The 23,023-nt window shown below is 41.0% G+C and overlaps 1 protein-coding gene across 2 annotated transcripts in view; it reads right to left on the bottom strand.

Moving 5' to 3' along the window:
- prkacba (protein kinase, cAMP-dependent, catalytic, beta a) overlaps positions 1-23,023 on the bottom strand; it is a 188,093-nt gene that overhangs the window by 3,001 nt on the left and 162,069 nt on the right. For both annotated transcript variants that reach the window (XM_060830646.1, XM_060830645.1), the window contains exons 5-9: positions 17,067-17,149; positions 13,580-13,706; positions 11,047-11,142; positions 10,322-10,444; positions 8,326-8,490 (exon numbers count right to left, since the gene is read on the bottom strand). In XM_060830646.1, the coding sequence (XP_060686629.1) occupies positions 8,326-8,490; positions 10,322-10,444; positions 11,047-11,142; positions 13,580-13,706; positions 17,067-17,149 (594 nt within the window). The remainder of the gene's footprint in view (positions 1-8,325; positions 8,491-10,321; positions 10,445-11,046; positions 11,143-13,579; positions 13,707-17,066; positions 17,150-23,023) is intronic.

Raw genomic sequence — 23,023 nt, 5'->3', positions numbered from 1 at the left:
TTCAGACCTTTGGTTGCAATTCAGATAATGTGAAGCATTTTCTATTTCATTGAAAATCTCTTCTTGCTCTAATTTCTGCAATTTCTACTGAGACCCAACACAAGTTGGAGGGACTGCATCGCTTTTTCTGGGGTATTTGACAACCTTCTTGTCTCAACATGGAGTTTGACAATTTCAGACCATGAAGTTAGTGCTTCATTTTGATACAGGTTTGCCCTCAGTGTCTGTCTCTCATTTTCATGTATTTGCTTTCAGTCAGAGTTTATCTTTATTCTGCTCCTAACACTTATTCGGATTCTTTTTCTTTCTTTCTTCTCATCTCTCATGACCTTTTGTTCTGTAACAACTCTGATCAACTCTGATCTGTAATCTCCCTTGCTTCTAATTTTTTTGTTCTATTCTTGTTCCATCCCTTTTCAATGGATGAATCACATCCATTTCTACGTTTCCCTTCAGTCTCATACCGGATTCAAAATGTTAACTGTTTCCCTCTCTGTAGATACTGTCAGATCTGTGTTTCCCGAGCACTTTGTTTTATTTCCGATGTTCCAAAACCAGAAAAATTTTGCCTTTGCTTATTTCTTTAAATTTAGATTTGAAGAATCCTGAACCGACAAAATCACCCCCAGTACGTATCATCAAATTGCTTTCTATGGTTCACATGATTTGTAGACCTGGATAAAACTGGAATTGCAAAATCACCTCACTCAATGCCAGACCATGGGCTCCAAACGAAAAACAAAAGGGTTGTCAATTTTGGGAAATTAGTTTGAGTGCTCCTTGTGGAATGAAGTCAAAAAGAATCTGCAATGATATGTCAGACTTTCCCAGTGACAAACTTATGACTTCTTCCAACTCCTGAGACTGCTTGGCCGACTGCCTGGAGTCGGAAGCGAAATGGGCTCCCACACACCTAGCTACCTTAAGCAGTAAAGAAAATACATGGTGCAGTCAGATCAGATTCCTTTTATGATCTACTTATACTTTTGAAAAAAGTGGTTTTGTGCAAAATATGCGTGGTATGGGCTTGTGGGAAGGGAAGGGGTGGTCACTGTAAGTAAGTGATACCAAAGTAGAAGAGGATGAAGTAAGACTGATCAATAAACTGCATTTACTTCAATATAAGAGGCTTGACAGAAGGGTAGACGAACATGGGACTGAGATATTACAGAAATGTGGTTCAGGGAGGGGCAGGACTAGCACCTTAATAATCCAGGGTACAGATATTATAGGAAGGAATAGAAAGGGGAGAGGGGCAAGGGAGGAAGGGGAGTGGCGTCTTTGGTTAAGCACAACATTACAGTTGTATTTAGGAAGAATATTCCAGGGAGAATGCCCAGTGAAGTCATATGGGTGGAACTGAGAAATAAGAAAGGGATCACCTTACTTTCAGTCCCCCAATAGTCAGCCAGAAATTGAGGAGTAAACATGTCAGGAGATCTCAGATGATAAGTTTGTAATGGTAAGGATTTTAACTTCCCAAACATAGATCGGGACAGCAATAGTGTTAATGGAGAGGAATTTATTAAGTATGTAATTTTAAGAATTAAGAATTTTCTTATTCAACATGGACGCATCTCCGAATATAAGTTTGCTCACCGAGCTCAGAGAGCAAACTTATATCCAGACCCTCACAGCCTGAGCTACAAATGGATGTACCTACTAGAGGAGGATCTTCTCTTGGGAAATAAGACAGGGCAGGTGACTGAGATGTCAATGGGGGAGCACTTTGGGACAAGTGATCATAATTCTATCAGTTCTAAAATAGTTATGGAAAAGAATAGACCTGATCTAAAAGCTGAAGTTGTAAATTGACGATATAAAGCAGGAAACTTCAAAAGTTGATTGGGGGAGGCAAGCACAGGTAAAGGGATGGTTGAAAAGTGGCAGGCCTTCAAGAATGAGATTATGAGACAGTATGCTCCAGTTAGTGCAAAGGGCAGGATTGGCAGGTGTTGGGAATGCTGGATGACTACTTAAGGCTCTGGTTAAGAAAAAGGAAGCAGCACATGTCAGATATAGAAGGCTGTGACTAAGTGAATCCCAAGAGTATAAGGGCAGTAGGAGTACATTTCAGAGTGAAATCAGGAGGGCAAAAAGGGGACAGGAGATACCTTTAGCAAACAGGGTTAAGGAGAACCTGAAGAAATTCTACAAATATATGAAGAGAATAGGCCACTTAAAGACCATGAGAGGCTGTCTATGTATGGAACAGCAGGAGATTGAGGGGTGGCATAGTGACTCAGTGGTTAGCACTGCTGCCTCAGCGTCAGGGACCCAGGTTTGATTCCAGCCTTGAGCGACTATCTGTGTGGCGTTTGCACATTCTCCCAGTGTCTGCATGGGTTTCTTCCAGGTGCTCCAGTTTCCTCGCTCTTTCTAAAGATGTGCAGATCAGGTGAATTGGCCATGCTAAATTGCCTGTAGTGTTATGTGCATTAGTCAGGGATAAATATAGGTTATGGGAATGGGTCTGGATGGGTTATTCTTCAGAGAGTTGTGTGGAAATGTTGGGCTGAAGGGCCTGTTTCCATACTGTAGAAATCTAATCTAATCTAATTATTGGTGAGATACTAAACAAATATTTTGCTTCAGTATTTATTCTGGAGCAGGACATGGAAGTTAGGGAACTTGGGAAAATAAATAGTGATGTCTTGAAAAGTGTCCACATTACAGAAGAGGTGGTGCTGAAGGTCTTCAAATGCATAAAATAGATAAAGCCTAGGACCTGATCGAGTGTATCCCAGAAATTTGTGGGGAGCTAGAGAAGAGATTGCTGGGCTCTTGCTAAGATATTTGTATCAGTGATAGTCACAACTGCTGGAAGACTGCAAGGTGACTCATGTTGTGCCATTATTTAAGAAACGCTGTAAAGAAAAACCAGGGAACTACAGACCGGTGAGCCTGACGACAGTGGTAAGTAGTTGGAGGGAATTCTGAGGAACAGGATTTACATGCATTTTGAAAGGCAAGGACTGATTAGGGATAGTCAACATGGCTTTGTGTGGGGGAGAAAGTGTCTCACTAACTTGGCAACCGAGAAGATTGATGCAGACAGAATGGTGGATGTTGTCCAAATGGAGTTCAGCATGGCATCCAATAAGATTCTGCATGGTACACTACTTAGCAAGGTTAGTTCACAAGCAATCTAGGACAGCTAGCCAATAGGACTGACCTGAAGGTAGGAGACAGAGGGTGGTGGTGGTAGAGGACTGTTTTTTAGACTGGAGACCTGTCATCGTGAATGATTATGATGTTGTAGGCATCACCAAGACGTGGTTGCAGGGGGCTCAGGACTGGCAGTTAAACACCCAAGGATTTACAACTTATCGAAAAGACAGGGAGGTGGGCAGAAGGACGGGGTTGCCTTGTTCGTTAAGAATGAAATTAAATCTATGGCACTGAATGACATAGGGTCTGAGGATGTGTGGATGGAGTTGAGGAACCACAAAGGCAAAAAAAAACATAATGGGAGTTACGTACAGACCTCCTGACAACAGTCTGGACCAGGAGTGCAAGATGCATTGGGAAATAGATAGGGCATGTCAGAAAGGCAAGGTCACAGTGATCATGAGGGACTTCAATATACAGGCGGACTGTTTGAATAACGTTGCCGTGAATTCAAAGAAAGGGAATTGATGAAATGCTTACAGGATGGCTTTTTGGAACAGTTTCTGATGGAGCCCAAAAGGGACCAGGCTATTCTGAACTCAGTGCTATGTAATGAGCCAAACATTATGAAAGATCTGAAAGTAAGGGAACACTTAGGAGGCAGCGGTCATGATATTGTCGAGTTCAGTCTGCAGTTTGAAAAAGAGAAGGAAAATTGTATGTAATGGTTTACAGTTATATAAAAGTAATTACAGGGACATGAGAGAGGAACTGACAAAATTCAACTGGAAGCAGAGCCTAGTGGGAAAGACAGAGCAACAATGGCAGGAGTTTCATGGCTGACAAAAGTAGTCAGGAAATGGATCAAAGAAAAAGAGAGGGGCTATAAAATGGCCAAGAGCACTGGGAAATCAGAAGATTGGGAAGGCTACAAAAACAGAGGACAACAAAGAGAGAAATAAGGAAGGAGAGGATCAAATATGAAGGCAGCTAGCCAACAATATCAGAAATGATAGTAAAATTTTCTTTCAATAAATAAGAAATAAATGAGGGGCAGAAGTAGAAATTGGGCTGGTCCAAATTGATGCAGGAAGGCTGGTGATGGGAGATAAGAAAATAGTCGAAGAACTTAATAAGCACTTTGTGCTAGTCTTCACAGTGGAAGACATGAATAATATCTCAACAATTATGGGGAGTCAAGAAGCACAGTTGAGTATGGTAGCAATTACAAAAGAGAAAGTGCTAGAAAAGCTAAAAGGTCTAAAAATTGATAAATCTCCTGGCCCTGAAGGGCTACATCCTCGAGTTAGAGTCATCGAGATGTACAGCATGGACACAGATCCTTCGGTCCAACCCGTCCATGCCAACCTGATATCCCAACCCAATCTAGTCCCACCTGCCAGTACCTGGCCCATATCTTTCCAAACCCTTCCTATTCATATACCCATCCAAATGCCTCTTAAATGTTGCAATTGTACCAGCCTCCACCAGTTCCTCTGGCAGCTCATTCCATACACGTACCACCATGTGTGTGAAAAAGTTGCCCCCTCAGTCTCTTGTATCTTTGCTCTCTCACCCTAAACCTATACCTCTAGTTCTGGACATCCCCATCCCAGGGAAAAGGCTTTGCCTATTTACCCTATCCATGCCCCTCATAATTTTGTAAACCTCTATAAGGTCTCCCCTCAGCCTCCAACACTCCAGGGAAAACAGCTCCAGCCTGTTCAGCCTCTCCCTATTGCTCAAATCCGCCAACCCTGGCAACATCCTTGTAAATCTTTTCTGAACGCTTTCAAGTTTCACAACACCTTTCCGATAGGAAGGAGACCAGAATTGCAAGTAAAATTCCAACAGTGGACTAACCAATGTCCTGTACAGTCACAACATGACCTCCTAACTCCTGTACTCAATACTCTGACCACTAAAAGAAAGCATACCAAACACCTTCTTCACTATCCTATCTCCCTGCGACTCCACTTTCAAGGAGCTATGAACCTGCACTCCAAGGTCTCTTCATTCAGCAACACTCCCCAGGACCTTACCATTAAATGTATAAGTCCTGCTAAGATTTGCTTTCCCAAATTGCAGCACCTCACATTTATCAGAATTAAACTTCATCTGCCACTTCTCAGCCCATTGGCCCATCTGGTCAAGATCCCGTTGTAATCTGAGGTAACCCTCTTCACTGTCCAATACACTCCAACTTTGGTGTCATCTGCAATCTTACTAACTATACCTCTTAGGCTCGCATCCAAATCATTTATGTAAATGACAAAAAGTAGAGGACCCAACACTGATCCTTGTGGCACTCCACTGGTCACAGGCCTCTAGTCTGAAAAACCCTCCACCACCACCCACTGTCTTCTACCTTTGAGCCACTTTTGTATCCAAATGGCTAGTTTTTCTTGTATTCCATAAGATCTAACCTTGCTAACCAGTCTCCCATGGGGAACTTTATCGAATGTCTTTCTGAAGTCCAGATAGATCACATCTACCACTCTGCCCTCATCAATCCTCTTTGTTACTTCTTCAGAGGAAATAGCAGAGGTGTTGATTGTGATCTTTCAAAAGTCTCTGGAGTCAGGGCAAGTCCAAGATGATTGGAAAATCACTGTTGTAACCATCTTGTTCAAGAAAGGATCAAGACAAAAGGTGGAAAATTATAGGCCATTTAGCTTAACTTCAGTTGTTGGTAAAAGTCTAGAATCCATCATCCAGGATGAGATTTCTAAATTCCTGGAAAAGCAGGGTCAAATTAAAACAAATCAGTATGTATTTAGTAAGGGAAGGTAGTGTCTGGCAAACCTGTAAGAATTCTTTGAAGAGGTAACAAGTAGATTAGACCAGGGAAACCCTTATCTATCTAGACTTCCAAAAGGCCTTTGATAAGGTGCCTCACAGGAGGCTATTAAGTAAGGTGAGGGCCCATGGTGTTGGAGGTGGGCTACTGACATGGATTGAAGATTGGCTGTCTGACAGAAGGCAGAGAGTTGGGATAAAAAGGTTCTTTTTTGGAACGGCAGTTAGTGACAAATGGTGTCCCGCAGGGTTCAGTGTTGGGACCGCAGCTTTTTGCGTTATACATTAATGATCTGGAAGTAGGGACTGGGGCATTCTAGCGAAGTTTGCCGATGACACGAAGTTAGGTGGACAGGCAGGTAGTTCTGAGGAAGTGAGGAGACTGCAGAAGGATCTAGACAGTTTGGGAGGGTGGTCCAGGAAATGGCTGATGGAATTCAACGTGACCAAACGCAAAGTGTTGCACTTTGGAAAAAAGAATACAGGCATGAACTATTTTCTAAACGGTGAGAAAATCCATAAAGCCAAAACATAAAGGGATCCGGGAGTGCTGCCCAGGATTCTCTAAAGGTTGACTTGCAGGTTGAGTCTGTGATTAAGAATGCGAATGTAATGTTGTTATTTAACTCAAGAGGGTTAAAATATAAAAGCAGCGATGTGCTTCTCAAACTTTTTATAAAGCTCTGGTTAGGCCCCATTTAGAATACTGTGACCAATTTTGGACCCCACACCTCAGGAAGGACATACTGGAGCGTGTCCAGCGGAGATTCACACGGATGATTCCTGGAATGTTAGGCCTAACATACAATGAATGGCTGAGGATCCTGAGATTGTATTCATTAGAGTTTAGAAGGTTGAGGGGAGATTGAATAGAAACTTACAAGATGATGCAGGGTGGACGCTGGGAAGTTGTTTCTGTTAGGTGGGGAGACTAGGACTGGTATGCACAGCCTTAAAATTAGAGGGGGTCAATTTACAACGCAAATGAGGAGACATTTCTTCAGCCAGAGTGTGATGGGCCTGTGGAATTCGTTGCCACAAAGCGCAGTGGAAGCCGGGATGTTGAATGTCTTCAAGCCAGAGATTGATGAATTCTTAATCTCACAAGTAATTAAGGGCTACGGGAAGAGTGCGGGTAAGTGGAATTGAAATGCCCAACTGACATGATTAAATGGTGGAGTGGACTTAAGGGCCGAATGATCTTACTTCCAACTCCTATATCTAAGGTCTTATAAACAGTGTGTCACAAGGACAGGTGCTGGGTTCACTGTCACTTATATAAATGATTTGAAAAAAAGGAGGTACATTTAGCAAGTTTTCAGATGACACCAAAATTGGTGGTGTAGCGGACAGTGAAGAGTACAATGTGTACTTGATCAGATGGGCCAATGGGCTGAGGAGTGGCAGATGGAGGTTAAGTTGGATAATTGCCAGATGTTTCACTTTGACAAGGAAAATCACGGCAGGCCTTATACACTTAATGGTAAGGTCCTGGGGAGAGTTGCCAAACAAAGAGACCCTGGAGTGCAGGTGCATAATTACTTCAAAGTAGATTCACAGGTAAATAGGGTATTGACAGCAGCATTTGGCATGCTTGCCTTTATTGGTCAATGCATTGATTTGGGACGTCATATTGTGGTTGTACAGGACATTGGTGAGGCCACTTTTGGAATATTGCGTTGAATTCTGGTCTCCCTGCTATAGGAAAGATGTGAAACTTGAAAAGGTTCAGAAAAGACTTAGAGGAATGTTGCTGAGATTGGAGGGTTTGAGCTATAGGGTGAGGCTGAATGGGCTGGGGCTATTTTCACTGGTGCAGAGGCTGAGGGGTGATCTTATACAGGTTTATAAAATCATACGGTGAATAACCAAAGTCTTTTTCCCTACAGTAGGAGAGTCCAAAACTTGAAGGCATAAGTTTCAGGTGAGAGGGGAAAAGGCACCCAAGCGGTAACTTTTTCACACATAGGGTGGTGCATGCTTGGAACAACCTGCCAGAGGCTGGTACAATTACAATACTTAAGCAGCATATGGATGGGTACATGAGTAGGAAGGGTTTGGAAGGACATGGGCCAAGTGCTGACAATGGGACGAGATCAGTTTTGGATATCCAGATGGAGCAGACAAATTGGACCGAAGGCTCTGTTTCTGTGCTGTACGTCGCTATGACCTGAAACCCATTGCCCTGGAGGGTGATTGAAACAGGGGTGATGAATAATTTCAAATGGAAATTGGATAGACATTTGAAGTAAATAAACTTGCAGCCTTCAGGGATCGGGCAGGTAAAAGAGGATGGGTGCACAATGAGAATTAATGCACAAATCATACTTGTGGCCCAAGCAACTGCTAGATTTAGTAATTTAGTCGAACATTTGAAAGTATTTCTTTTTTTAAAAAGAAAATCAGGACACCTACCTTCCTCTGGTAAATAGCAATCCAATCTGTAGTAGCAAACCACTTGTGGTTCTTAATGTCATTCACACCGTTTTTGAGGTTCCCATATCGTTTGGTCAGATCTACCTGAAGCAAATTTCGCAACAGGTCTTTCAGGTCTGAACTGAAGTGAGAAGGGAAACGCACCTGAATAAACAAAGCAAGCCAGTCAGTGTTTTGAGAGTAGAAGTAATAATATAAGACCATAAGACAAAGGAGTGGAAGTAAGGCCATTTGGCCCATCGAGTCCACTCCGCCATTCAATCATGGCTGATGGGCATTTCAACTCCACTTACCCGCATTCTCCCCGTAGCCCTTAATTCCTTGTAACATCAATATGATTCAAACCACTATAAATGGCGGAGGAAACATCACAGAAGCGCTTCACAGGAGGCTCCCAAGCACTGAGGATGTCACCTAGACAGGGGACGAAACGTCTGCAACACAAATTCCCCAGCTCGGCGAACAGAACCACAACAACGAGCACCCGAGCTACAAATCTTCTCACAAACTTTGAAGAAATAATGTGACTTTAAAACAGCGCATCTCAATACATTCCTTGGAATTTTAAGTGACCAGTTACAACGCAGTTTTCACAAACAGGAAAACTGCAACTTTCATTCACCTCACAGCAGGAAAATCCAGCTGGAATTTAAATCCATTTTTAAAAAATACATTTGAATCTTTGAGGACCAAAGTAACCTTGCCTTGCCCCTGTGTACAAAAGATTAGTCCTGGGAGTGCCTTCAGATCTCTATTGAAGCAGAGACTTCCAGCATCAGCAGTGATCAAACACAGACTATGGTATAACACTGTTAAACTATACCAATATGCAGGTAGCAGCATTTTGTTTACTGAAATTCAGATTCCAGGTCTTCTGCATGTTTCAAAGCATTATTAGTTGAAAAAATTATTAGTTACTTGGGCAAATATGGACTGATTAAAGAAAATGGCAGATATTATGGGAAATTTGTATTTAACCGATCTGTTTGTGATTTTTGATGAGAGGATTGACGATAGCAACGTTGCTGATGTGGTGTACCATAGATTTCATAAAGGCATTTGATAATGTGCCACACAACAGCAGGGTTTGTTGAAGGGTGAATGCCAGGCCAGGATACTGGAGAAGTTTTTGAGAGTCTTTAAATAGAGCTGCAGATCTGATGTCCATCTGAACTGAGACACGAGACTTGGTTTTGCAATTTGTTTGCAAGATTATAATGGGGACAATGTATCAGATGTTCAGCAGGGTCACAATGCTGTGGAATGAAGCTTGATCCTACTAAGTTAGGTGACAGTGCTGCTAACGGAGTTAAGCTGACCCTCAATGGACCTGAACACTTTGTAAAATTACACTCAATATCCTCAAAACTATTTGTAAAGGGGGATCCAGAGGACAGAAGGCAATATGTTTCCAAGTAAATCACATAGTTGAGAAACTTCTCAGAAGCTAAATTACTGCCCCAGACACCAACTTCTGAAAGAAGCCAATTAAAGGTGAATTTACTGACCTTAGTAAATTAGGCCCAGTGAGTACAGCAATTGGCAGATTTTGGGATGAGGGTGTCAGAGACAGAACATTTCCTCGGATGGCCAAGTGAATCTTTATTTCCCCCCTTCTCTTCCATGTGTAATCCAAGACAGAGTGCTGACAAATAAATCACTGGCGCCAGTGAGGAGCAAGAAGCTTCCTTCACCTGAACACTTTCTAGTAGGAACTATTGAACGGCTATTAGGAGCTATCATGGTAGCCAACTGTCACATCCACTGCAGTGTACCTATTCAACCACTAGGGGGATTAAGAGAACACTTCTGAAGGTTAATTGGTATTAGTGAGAGACACGAAAAAGACGAGGTGACACATGAGTATCCCAAAGACAAATTCCTGCTAAACCAACAAAACATAAAATGGAAGAATGAGGGGTATTCTAACAAATATGCAAAAGAATGCATATTTTGTAAGTTCATCAAACTTTACCTTTCCAGAGACAATCTTTTCATAGATCTGTATAGGCTGGTCTGCAAAGAATGGAGGGTACCCAGCGGCCATTTCATAGATGAGAACTCCCAGTGCCCACCAATCCACTGCTTTGTTGTAGCCCTACAAAATGAAAATAAGCACATTCCAGTATACAACCCAAAGAACTTGGTCTACAGCACCAATACAATTTCCCCCAAATAGATAAACACTTTGAAAGTTCAACTGTGATTACACTGTGCCAAAGACACATTCAGGAATTCCTAGAGGCCTGGCATTCAAACTGGAACTCCATTAACAAACATATCGATTTGGACCTCATTTACCAACCTCTCAGAAATAGAACCGGAAGCAATATCACCCACCAAACAGATAGAAATAGCAAACGGGGCAGAACACCAGTGCTTCATCAGAGGCTCACTGATGTTACCTAGCATGGGTGACAAAACATCTGAGAACTAATCTACCAGCTCAGCGAGCAAACTCACAACCTGATCCACAAGCTGAGCTACAAATCTTCTCCGAAATTGCGGAGAGAAACATGAAGCGAAGCTTATAAAAGGAAAGCTTAAGCTAACACTGGGGCACATCACATCTCTCATACGTGCTCAGGCACCTCAAACAGAATTTCTTGTTGAAACTTTATTGCACTGGTGCTGTATTCAATGCCAATACTGTAAGGAAGGTTTATTGATATTCAAAGATCCATCTCATCACGGGTTTACCTTGCTGAGAATAATCTCTGGAGCCAAATATTCTGGGGTTCCACAAAGTGTCCAAGTTCTTCCCTTTACCCTTTTCGCGAAACCAAAATCTGTGACCTATAAAAGATTAAAATTATATTGTTTTATTTTAGATTAGATTAGATTCCCTACAGTGTGGAAACAGGCCCTTTGGCCCAACCAGTCCACATGACCCTCCGAAGAGTAACCCACCCAGACCCATTTCCCTCTGACTAATGCACCTAACACTATGGGACAATTTAGCATGGCCAATTCACCTGACCTGCACATCTTTGGACTGAGGGGGGAAACCGGAGCACCCGGAGGAAACCTACACAGACTCAGGGAGAATGCGCAAACCCCACACATACAGTCGTCTGAGGCTGGAATTGAACCTGGGTCCCTGGCACTGTGTGGCAACAGTGCTAACCACTGAGTCACCGCGCTACCCCAAGATTCATTCATGGGTTAAGGACATCGCTGGCTACATCAGCATTTATTGCCCATTCCTAATTGCCCAGAGGCTGAGAGAGAGTCAACTACAGAGGAACCTTGATTATCCGAGTATCAGATTATCCGAAGGAGATCTCGAGGTCCCAATAGAACATTACATCAAAAGAGCTGTTTCAGCACGAATCGCATCTTTTATTTACAGGTACAATGATTAAAAATCTCGGCTCACTGAAATGTTGCTGAAAACAGTCCTGGACATCAATGGGAGCCCAGACACTGTCTCCAAATGACTGACCTCCTGCCCCCTCTCTCCACACACTTCCCCTGGACCTCTACATAGGGGTGCATCCTAAACCCCAGGAAATGAAGGGGAAAAAGAGCACAGAACAAGTGTAGGGAAATGGGGTTAACGTAGATGGACGTTTTGGTTGGCATGGACCAGTTTGGTCCAAAGGGCCTGTGTCTGTGCTGTAGGACTCCATGAGAACACATTCCTTGGATCACATCATAAAAAATCTGTTTAAAATGGAGACCTGTAATCTTTATTTTGTTGTGCACAGCAACATGAAAAAAATCAGAATAAAGGCAGTTTCACTTTACCATTGAGATAATTGTGGCAATTAGCAGTTGGCTGAAGATAGAAGCCAGAGACCTAAATTATAATCTTTAATGTAAATAAGTTGGTAATATGAAGATCCAAAAATGGAAGTGGAGTATCGTAATACAATATTAGAGGGCACAGATTTAAGGTAATTGGCAAAAGGTTAAGAGACATGAGGCTAAACATTTTTGCCCAGAGAGTGGTGGCAACCCAAAACTCTCTGCCTATAAGAATGGTTGACACAGAAACCCTTGTAACTTTTTTTGTAGTATTTAGATGTACACTTGCAATGTCAAAGCATACCCAGCTATGGGGCAAGTGCTGGAAAATGGGATTAAAATAGTGGGTTTTTTTGACTAGCGTGGACATGATAAGCCAAAAGGGCCTTTTTCTGTACTGTAGTTGACACTACAATACAAGTTCCAAGGATGTATTTCAGATCCTTTTTAGTGTTCTAAAATTAAAATAATTTTCCTACTTAATTGAGCAAATTTATTTCTATGTTGTGAAGTGTGCAATCTGGTCACCGGCTTGTAGAAATCATGTTTAAATCACTCAGTATTGCAGGGGTCATTCCTGATCTCTGGAAGTGCCCCGGCCTCAGGAAAGTGTTCCAGTGCGGGCTGAAAGAAGAAATTCTTTGTGATGATGGTGGGAGAGCTATTGGTATATAATGGCTGATTGCAGATGGAGAATGTGTAAGAAACATTCTTGCGTGTTTCCTTTAAGTATGCCAATAAGACAACCAGAAACCACAAGTATCATTTCCTGATCATGTTGATCATTGAAATCAAATAAGAGGGCAACTGAAAAGAAAACTGCAAGACTTTGAGGGGTGGAGAAACAAACAGAGGATCTTTCATTGGGCAGAGAAAGATATAAATATACATGTTAGAATCTTAAGCCAGTACATATTGCTTGTCAAAACATTGAAGGGTGACCAAAGTCATGTCTAACCTAGAAGCTTTCTAATTTAACACTTACATCTATATGGAAACAGTGGTCTTAGAATAATTTAGATATAATTTCACTCCCAACTCCAAAACAGATTTATTCATCAACCGGTCACAGACCAATGTCCCTGAAAAATTACTGATTTTTAAATAAAAATATAAAGACCAAAGTTCAAATCTCAAGTCAGAGCCGTGATTTTTCTTTAGAGCCAGCAGATACTGTAGAGCTGTCACACATTGTCAAATGAATCAATTTAATAAACTGCATAAATACAGGTTCAATAAAAAAAATCATGCTTCAGAGGTTAGAGGAGGGTAGTTCAGAGGCTGCTATCGTGCAGTGGGGTGACACTAATTAAGTCAGTTTTAAAAAATAAATTGCAGACACAGGGAACACTAAATGGCAAGCCTGAGTGCAAAAATTCTTTCCCCATTAAGGCGTAAATGATTATCCAAGATAACTGAAATTCTTGGAATTTATTTGAAACTCAAAATTGGCAAAAATCATTCCTCAATACAAACACTATACCTGGATATACCCTTGTTGGTCAATTAAAAGGTTTTCAGGCTTCAGGTCTCTGTAGATGAGGTCTAGTGAATGGAGGTACTCAAAGGTCAGGACTATCTGAGCTGCATAAAACCGTGCGTGAGGTTCACTATGAAGAAAAATCAATTAGCTTAAATTATACATTCAGTAATCAATTTAACAAAAACTAATAATACAATTAACAGGCTAATATCAAAATATGCAGCATATGAATACTAGATTACAAGTTACATTGCAATTAATCAATTACTACATTACAAATCTGACTAACCAAAGGAGTTGCAAATTTCAACTTATCCACTGACCATGCATAAAACCTTTTAAAATGTTTTTCAAGGAATTGTATATTAGTGAGACAAGAATGGGAATCTACACACTTTCACAATGGATATCCACCATCAACAAAATTTACAAATTTTGCATGTTACAGTTCTTCAGCTTAGATGGAGGAGAATTATTCATACAAGTGACCCTTCAAGAAGTGTCATTGTGCAGGGTCATACTTTAAAACCTTAAGTGCACACTAGGCAAATGTTGATAATTCACCCTGCTGAGTGTCATCATTTGAGAACATAGTTACAGAGTTGGGTTTGGACCCATCTTTACAAAGAGAAAGGCCAACTGAGGCTGTGGCATTTTTTCTTCTCGATCTCAGAAGTCTTAGCAAACATTCAGTGAGGTGGTATTTTGTTCTTGCACCTCACTCTTTTATGGATCAGGATATTGGTTGACAGACAGTAAATGTGGTTCAGTGTGTGACATTAATGATTCAGTGCAGACAGGATGCATTTGCTCTCAAACATTCTATTTTGGTCTTGTAAATAACAGATTGAATTCCTTGAAGGTACTCTATCAGTGGTATTTACACCATGGATTCCTTGGAAATACTACCAACACTTTTGGACCCAGTACTTATAAAAGAAATTATAGTGGATAAAAGCACACTAATTCACCCCATAATTTCCTAAGCTCTGTATAAGCGAAACTCAACACAATCAAAGTAATTCATCACAATGTTAAGGAAAAGACTGCACTCTCCAAAAGGAGAAACTAACTTCTCAGATTTAAATTGACAAATAATTTGTTTTTGAGCTCAGTATATTAAAACCAGAAATTGTATAAAACAGTGTACGCCAATAGTTTATAGACAAACAAACTTCAACTGACAGGGTTTTGCTTACAGAGATTGCTAAATCAGAGCCGGTAATCAAAACACACAAATTAAATTTCAGATTCAAATACCAAAAATGTATTCAATACAATTTGGGTTATCAGATCAAAACAAGACAAATTATTGATGATGCATTTCCCTTGCTTTCTGGAAGACTGCAAACCTGTGTGGTTGTTGCTGATGACAAATGAAAAACAGGCTGACTAGAAAGAGAATGCTGCTGTCGCACAAAAAGGATGGATCTGCCCTCGGTTCATAACTTTCCCAAATAACCTTTCACTGCCTTGCTTATCAATAATCTTACCACCGCAGCCTTCAAAATATTCAAGGACTCTACTTCTATCACTTTTCGAAGAGCAGTGTTCCAAAGACTTAATTCTCAAAAAAAAAGTCCATTTTGCGTTTTGCTTTGCTGAAACCTTATGTTGAAATAGAAGCCCCACATCCAAGATTCTCTCAAGAGGAAACAGCTTCTTCTAACCCACCCTGTCAAGGCCCTTCAGGATCTTCTATGTTTCAATCACATTGCCTGTTAATCTTTTAAACTCCAACATATGCAAGTCTAACCTGTCAATCTTTTCCTTAGGAGATAATATTTATTAAAATGATTTGGATGCAAATTTAGGAGGTATGATTTGTAGGTCTGTGGATGACACAAAGATTGATGGTATAATGGACAGTAAAGGTGGTTACCTGGGAAAGCAACCAAGATCTTGATCAACTGGGGCCAATGGGCTGAGGATTGACAGATGGAGTTTTAATTTAGATAAATACAAGTTGTTGTATTTTAGTCAGGCAAACCAGGAATAGTAGGGCCCTGGGGAGTGTTCTAGAACAAAGATCTGGGGATATAGCTTCATAGCTCCTTGAAAATGGAATCACAGGTAGACAGGGAATTGAAGACTTTCAGCATGCTTGCTTTCATTGGTCAGAGCATCAAGGCTATGGAAGTTGGGTCATCTTATTGCAGCTGTACAAGACATTGGTGAGGCCACATTTAGAGTACTGTGTGCAGTTCGTCCTCCTATAGAAAGGATATCAAACTAGAAAGAGTGCAGCAAAGAATTACTAGGATGCTACCTGGACTGGAAGGTTTGAGTTAGATGGAAGACTGGATAGGTTGGGACTCTTTTTCCTCAGTTCAAAGTGAAACTGAGACTGCATAGGAGACTGAGAGGTGGCCTTATAGAGGTTTATAAAATCATGAGGGGCATAAATAAGTTAGATAGTCGACAGCTTTTCTCCATTTTAGAGGAGTCTAAAACTAGAGAGCATAGGTTTAGGTGAAAGGAAGAGATATAAAATGATTTGGAGGGGCAAGTTTTTCATGTACAGCAGGGTGAGTGCCTGGAACAGGCTGCCAGAGATAGTGGTGGAAGTATAATTCTCTAATTTAAGAAACATTTAAAAACAAGTACTTGGATGGGATAGGTATGAGGGATATTGACTAAACACAGATACGCGAGACGAGTTTAAATTGTGAAAATTCGGTGGCATGGGCAAGTCAGGCCAAAGGGCCTGTTCCCCTGCTGTAGACCTCCAGGACTATGGCTATAACTAGCCCATTCCAGGTTAGTCTTGCAATCCTTCTCTGAAGTGCTTCCAATGCATTTACAACTTTTCTTAAATTAGGAGAGCAATACTGCACACACTATGCCTGATGTAATCTTAATGTCTTTACAATAAAGCAAGTATCTACTTATGAATTAAATTCTCCTTGCGATAAGTAATACAATTCTATTAGCTGACTTATTTAATTGCTGGGAGAAAGTGAGGACTGCAGATGCTGGAGATCAGAGCTGAAAATGTGTTGCTGGAAAAGCGCAGCAGGTCAGGCAGCATCCAAGGAACAGGAGAGTTGATGTTTCGGGCATGAGCCTTTTTTCAGGAATGAAAAAGGGCTCATGCCCGAAACATCGACTCTCCTGCTCCTTGGATGCTGCCTGACCTGCTGCGCTTTTCCAGCACCACATTTTCAGCTTCTTTAATTGCTGTAATAAATACACTAGGGCAGCCAAGTCCCTACGCATTTAAACTCTACAGTCTATCATTTAGATGACACACACCTTTTCCATTCACCCTGCCAAAATGGACAACTTCACATCTTGCCACATGATATTCCACTTGCTCCATCTTTGCTCACTCATGACCTGTATCCCTTTGCAGCATCTATTTCATTCTAACTTACTTTCCTGATGATCCCAAAGGTAGGAGAGTGAGCAACCATACCTCATTGATAGCCACATCCATGTCATTAAATAACCAAGGGGCCCAATAGATAAACTATGCAAACCTTACCTGAACCTTCCGATTCTTCTAAGATGTGAAAACATTTCACCACCTGGCACGTACTCCATCACCATATACAAGTTAGAGTTGTCCTGAAACACAGTGAAGGTATTTTATATACTAGTTAGTATACATGAACAATCAGTCGGTCACACCTATTAAGCTCACGGTAAGTTACCTTAGCTATCCAGTAAACCAACTCCCACAATGAATTATTTTAAAAAGGTTGACACTTCATAGAAAAAAAATTATTCTTCCATACTTTTGTATTGTTATGATTTCTTAAAGGTTAAGCAAAGCAGTTAGGTAAGATTAAAGTCGGAACTCTTTCAAGCAAGGTGATCTTATGAGTAATTTAACAGAAATGATCAGTGCCAACTTCGAGAGAGTGAAACAGAATAGTATAGGTGGTTGGATTAGCAGTAAGCAGACCTTCAACACAATCAATTAGCAACCAGAAAGTGTCAACGCACTTGAGTAACAGTTATCAAGTATAGTTCAAAGTGAAACCAAAACTCAAAAATAATTACATTTTATGGAATACTTCAGAAGTATTCATTGGATAGTTATGACAAGTCTTCTAGAAAATATTTAAATAGAAGAAGAAATTGCAGAAAATAAGTTATTTAAACATTCTAAGGCTCATGGAGTAATGGGCACAATAAACAGTAACAAGGTATTTGAAGAAAATATACTGTTAGATTCTTAGACTGATATGCCATAAAAACATTTGGATAAAACAAGACAAGCAGGCTTCATTAAAGACCAGCAAGATAAGCAACAAAAATTGAAAGTACAATCTCAGCAGGTCTGGCAGCGTCTGTGGAGAGAAAATTTAATGAAACAATAACTGTTCTTCTCTCCACAGATGTGGCCAGACCTGTTGAGTTTTTCCAGCACTTTGTCTCTGTTTCAGATTTCCAGCATCTACAGTTGTTTGTTTTTATTACAGCAAGATGAGCAAGCAGCTTTGGCAACAATTTAGGAGGGGGTATGCAAGTTCAAACAAAAAATGCTGATATTTAAAACAAAACTACCATTGGACTGTGAATTACAGATCAAATGGGCTAAAACCAATCCTGGGGAAAATGTTTGTGCACTGCAAAGAATGCTAACACTGATCAACTAGTAAGACACAGCCTATTTTGTTCTCCTCACTACTCTCACTATTCACATAGTACACAGAGGAGCTTTTGGTCAAGTTGTGAAAATTGTTGACCCCAAACTTGCATAAGAACAAAGGAAATGGGGGCAGGAGTAGGCCATCTGACTCCTCGAACCTGCTCTGACATTCAATAAAATCATGGCTGATCTTTTCATGGACACAGCTCCACTTACCCTCCCACCCATTATAACCCAAATTCCTTCAGTGTTCCAAAAATTCTATCTTTATTTTGAAAACTAGACCTCAATTGCTTCACTGGGCAGGGCTTGTGCTCAAATGACTATTTTTTAAAAACAGATTTCAAATCACTCAAACGAATCAGGATCAAGCTGGGGTGGGGGAGGGGTGTGTGGAGACAGAATCTGATGGTGGATAAATTTAATCTGCATTCACAAACGTTGCACATAATAAAACAGGGCATAGACCATTTACACATGATTACAGAGTTTACATCAGAGAAACAGCCAGCTAATCCATGTGGTCAATGCTGGATGAACAGATGTCAGTTTTCAACTGCGCAAAAACAAGAGATTTCAGTTTATTAACCAAAACAGTCAGTCAATTCAAAACTGCGATAAATAAAGTTGTCCACGTACTGGAATGATCTCAAGCATGCTTGAAGTGATCCAGAGAAAAACAGATGTTTGAATGCAATCTAATTCGCAAACACTGACTAATTTGGCCATATAAGGGGAAAATCCTGAATGGTACTGGTGGTGTACACAGAACCCTGCAGCTAAACAAGGCATTCTTCTTGAACCACTCCCTCCCTCTCAACTCAGTATTAAATCCCTCCTTCCACTGCTATGCTGTATATATTCCTACATGGTGCACTGCAGCAACTCAGCAGTCCAAAAGCACATCCCCACCACAAGGATTCCAGGATTGAGAAGCGTAATACGAACAGAACACCATAACTTGCAAATTTGGTTCTCAGCGTTAATATCTGGGAATTCTCATCTATACTTTGCAACACAACATCAGCACAGAGACTGAAGGCGATCTGAAGAACAGTCACATTGGAATCAAAACATTAACTCGGTTTCTCTCGCCACAGATGCTGCCAGGCCTAATTTTCTTCAGCACTTTGTTTTTGTAACACTAGGAGAACTGCAGCTGTACAAGGAAGGTCTACTACTCAGACCAACTAGAAACAGGCAATAAATTTGGCCTAGAAAGTTTAAAAGAGTCCAAAGTTACTTGGCATAACTTTCTTTAGAAAAAGAAACATATCTTGGAAATCTAAATTCTATTATAGTAAACCAACAAATCAAGCAGAAGACTAACTTACAATTAGCAATACAAGAGTAGATGGAAAATAGAGCACTGAATATATTCAAGGTTCAGAGAATCAGACAGACCTTACATCTGCAAGGAAATCAAGGGTTGTGGGGGATGTGGCAAATGGAGGAAGGAGTTGAAAGCACCATCAGATCAGTCACGATCTTAGTGAATGGCTGGGTAAACTGAAAGAGGCCAAATCACCGACTAATCATAATCTGAAGTAGTTTCATAACCCTCAAACGCCATGTTCATTTCGGTCACCAAGATACAATGGAAATAAGATAGAAATGGATTGCCAAGCACATCCCTTCCACCCACATCTCCCCACTATCACCAAACAATGAGTACACGAAGATGACTGCCAGCCAAAACGACTGATGATACATCAATACCATAAAAAGGGCTTGGCTGAGATATTCATCGGAGGATTAAATCTGCAGCAGACATGAACTATATATGGTCTCTGGTAGGAGGATTTGATTTACTTTTGCTCATTTCTAAATCTGTGCAATATATCCAAACTATACAGTATGTCATACGTCTAAAGCAGGCACTAGTCAGACCACACCTGGAATATTGTGAACCATTTCAGACTCCTTACTGAAGGAAAGGTATATTGACACTGAAGGCAGCCTAGAGGTGGTTTGCTAGGTTGATCCTGTGTATGGTTGGACTACCTTATATGGGGAGTTTGAGTAGGTTGGGTCTGTACTCATTGGAGTTGAGCAGAATGAGAGCTGACCTTATTGAAACATTCAGGATTCTGAGCAGGCTTGACAATCAGTAAGGGAATCAAGGTTTACAGGCAAACAAAAGGCAGGAAAGGGAGTAGAAAATTATCAGTTCAGTCATGATGTCATTGAATGGCTGGGCAGACTCAATGGTACAAATGGCCTATTTTGTTCTCCTACGTCTGATGACACTTGATGCAACTGCAATTAATTTGAGACAGCAAAAAAAGGTTTTGCTGCTGTAGTACTACCTTTTTGTGACCACAAGGCTCTACTGTTTGAGTAACAATTTAAAATATTTTGACAAGTGCACGGGATCCAGTTCTGCCAATCAATTAGATCATAGTTGATTGGTATGGAAATGCTATTTATTTCTGCTTGTTCCATTCCCCTGATAAGCTTACCACAAAGAAACGATGGAATTTCTCAATTAGATTACCCCTCAGCTTTTCAAACATAAGGGAATGCAAGTGGCTCAGTGGTTAGCACTGCTGCCTCACAGCACAACGGCCCTGGGTTCGATTCTGGCCTTGGATGACTGCCTGTGTGGAATTTGCACATTCTCCCAGTGTCTGGATGGGTTTCGTGCTCCTCTCACATTCCAAAGATGTGCAGGTTAGGTGAATTGGCCATGCTAAATTGCCCATAGTGTTCAGAGATGTGTAGATTAGATGCATTAGTCAGGGATAAATGTAGGATAGTAGGGTGAGGGAATAGGTTTGGGTGGGTTATTTTTTGGAGGGTCAGTGTGGACGTGTTGGGTCTAATGACCTGTTTTCACACGACAGGGACTCTATGATACTATGGTAATGCTCTGTCATTCTGGTGAATCTGTATTTGTACCATCGACAAGGTCAATATCTCTGTCCAAGTGCCCAAGATGCAAAGAAACCCAAGTTCTCTCAACACAACATCAGAAACTCTGACAGGTCAAATCAACTGGTTTTAGCTGTCTCCAAGCAGAATGCCACACATGCAATGCATTAAAAATGTAAGCGTCACAAGGCACACCATATGTTGACCAAATTGTGGCAATAGAAAATCACTATGAGCTTCACTCCAGGCAGTCCCCAGGTTGTTAAAAAATTGTTCTCGAGTCTGTTCGCAAGCCAGTTTGCACTCAAGACAGAACTTGATGTAGAACACTATAAAATAGCCATTTTTAAATTTAGGAAACGTTCAGATGTGGAATCTTTCAAATTACACCATGTTTGGGATTAAATTTGTAAATACAAGCGGTCATAAAGGACTTTGCTTTTCTTTAAAAACAGCACAATGGGAGATGTCCCCACCCTTACAGTTTGCAAAATTTGCAGTTGAAAGCTGTATTTGCGGCATGCTGTGTAGAAACTGAGAATTAACAGGCAGATTTCAATCAACATGAACAAACTAGGACTTGGGACCAGCCAGCATCCAACTATTGGTTGAAAACAGCCGGCAGAACATGGAATTCAGATGCTGCGGGGATAGATTAGCCTTTATTATCACATGTACTCAATGAGTATAATGAAAATGGTGCCAATTACAGTGGGGAATTAGATACGCAAGTACCTCGGCACAGCTTCTTCTGTGACAAGATTTGTTTCCAAATAACATGTCCAGCATTACAGTAGAAAGTTCAATATAGCAGGCCATGCTGGCACTTAGATTCCCTGCTTCCACACTGTGCCGGTGATATGCCATGTCGGGAGGCCCCCACGCTGGGAGGACCCTACAGGACGAGGTTGTTGCGATGAGGCTGGGGGTGTGTGTGTGTGCGTGTGTGTGTGTGCGCGCGTGTGTGTGTGCGTGTGTTGTCGCTGCTGGAGGCTGCTGAAGCCCTACAGTCAAAAGGGAAGAAAAGACGGAGAAGACGACAAAAACAAACACTTGGAGGAAGAAAATGAGAAAAAAGGGAAAGAAAAGGAGCAGGCGGAGAGGACGAGCTCCGGCTGGAGTGTCCTACTCCACTGCGTTTGTGGCCTGTAACATCTTTAATTACCTTGTAGTTTCCAGAATCTGCATATCCTTCATAAAGCATGGTGAATTTGACATTTTACCACAGAACCATGAATGGCGATTGCCAGTGGAACCTGTTACCTAAGAAAAGATGGATCTCTGCCTGAAAGGTCTTCTCAATACTTGTCTGCACCCCTTTCATTTTCTGGACGGCTACATTTTTCAATGATTTTTCACAATAAAATATTACTGATTAGAAAGGCATGATTACATTTAGTGTCATCTCTAAGATGCAAATTTCAGTGTCAGCCCATGTTATCAACCTGCTACACCAGATGAATTTGGATACTGTGGAACAATGCAAATCAAACAAATTACATACGTATTACTCAAGAGATAAGTTAAGTAACGAAATTAATTGTAGTGAAAGCCTTGAGAAACTGCACTAATTCTAAAGGTCAGTTAGGAACGGCAACAAATGCAAGCTTTGCCTGCAGTGCTCACACCTCATGAACAATTAAAAAAACGAGCGTTAGCTCATTGTACAGAGTTAAAAATCACAACACCAGATTATAGCCCAACAGGTTTATTTGGAAGCACGAGCTTTTGGAGCGCTGCTCCTCCATCAGGTTTCACAATTGGTGTCATTAAAGTTCACTTGAGAATGTAACTCTAAAAAAGTTTTGCGATTTACATGTGAAAGAACTGAAACCAACATGTTCATTTTAAAAGATGAAAGACTTAAACAATCCAGGTCTTTTTCAATATATAATTTCAGTTACATCACACTGTAAACTGTTGCTAAAATTCTGTGTCTTACAATCTTACAGTTCCCACCCACCCCACCT

This window comes from Hemiscyllium ocellatum, chromosome 9 (assembly GCF_020745735.1).
Source record: "Hemiscyllium ocellatum isolate sHemOce1 chromosome 9, sHemOce1.pat.X.cur, whole genome shotgun sequence".
Taxonomy (NCBI): Eukaryota; Metazoa; Chordata; class Chondrichthyes; order Orectolobiformes; family Hemiscylliidae; genus Hemiscyllium; species Hemiscyllium ocellatum.
This window is presented reverse-complemented; position numbering and strand designations above follow the sequence as displayed.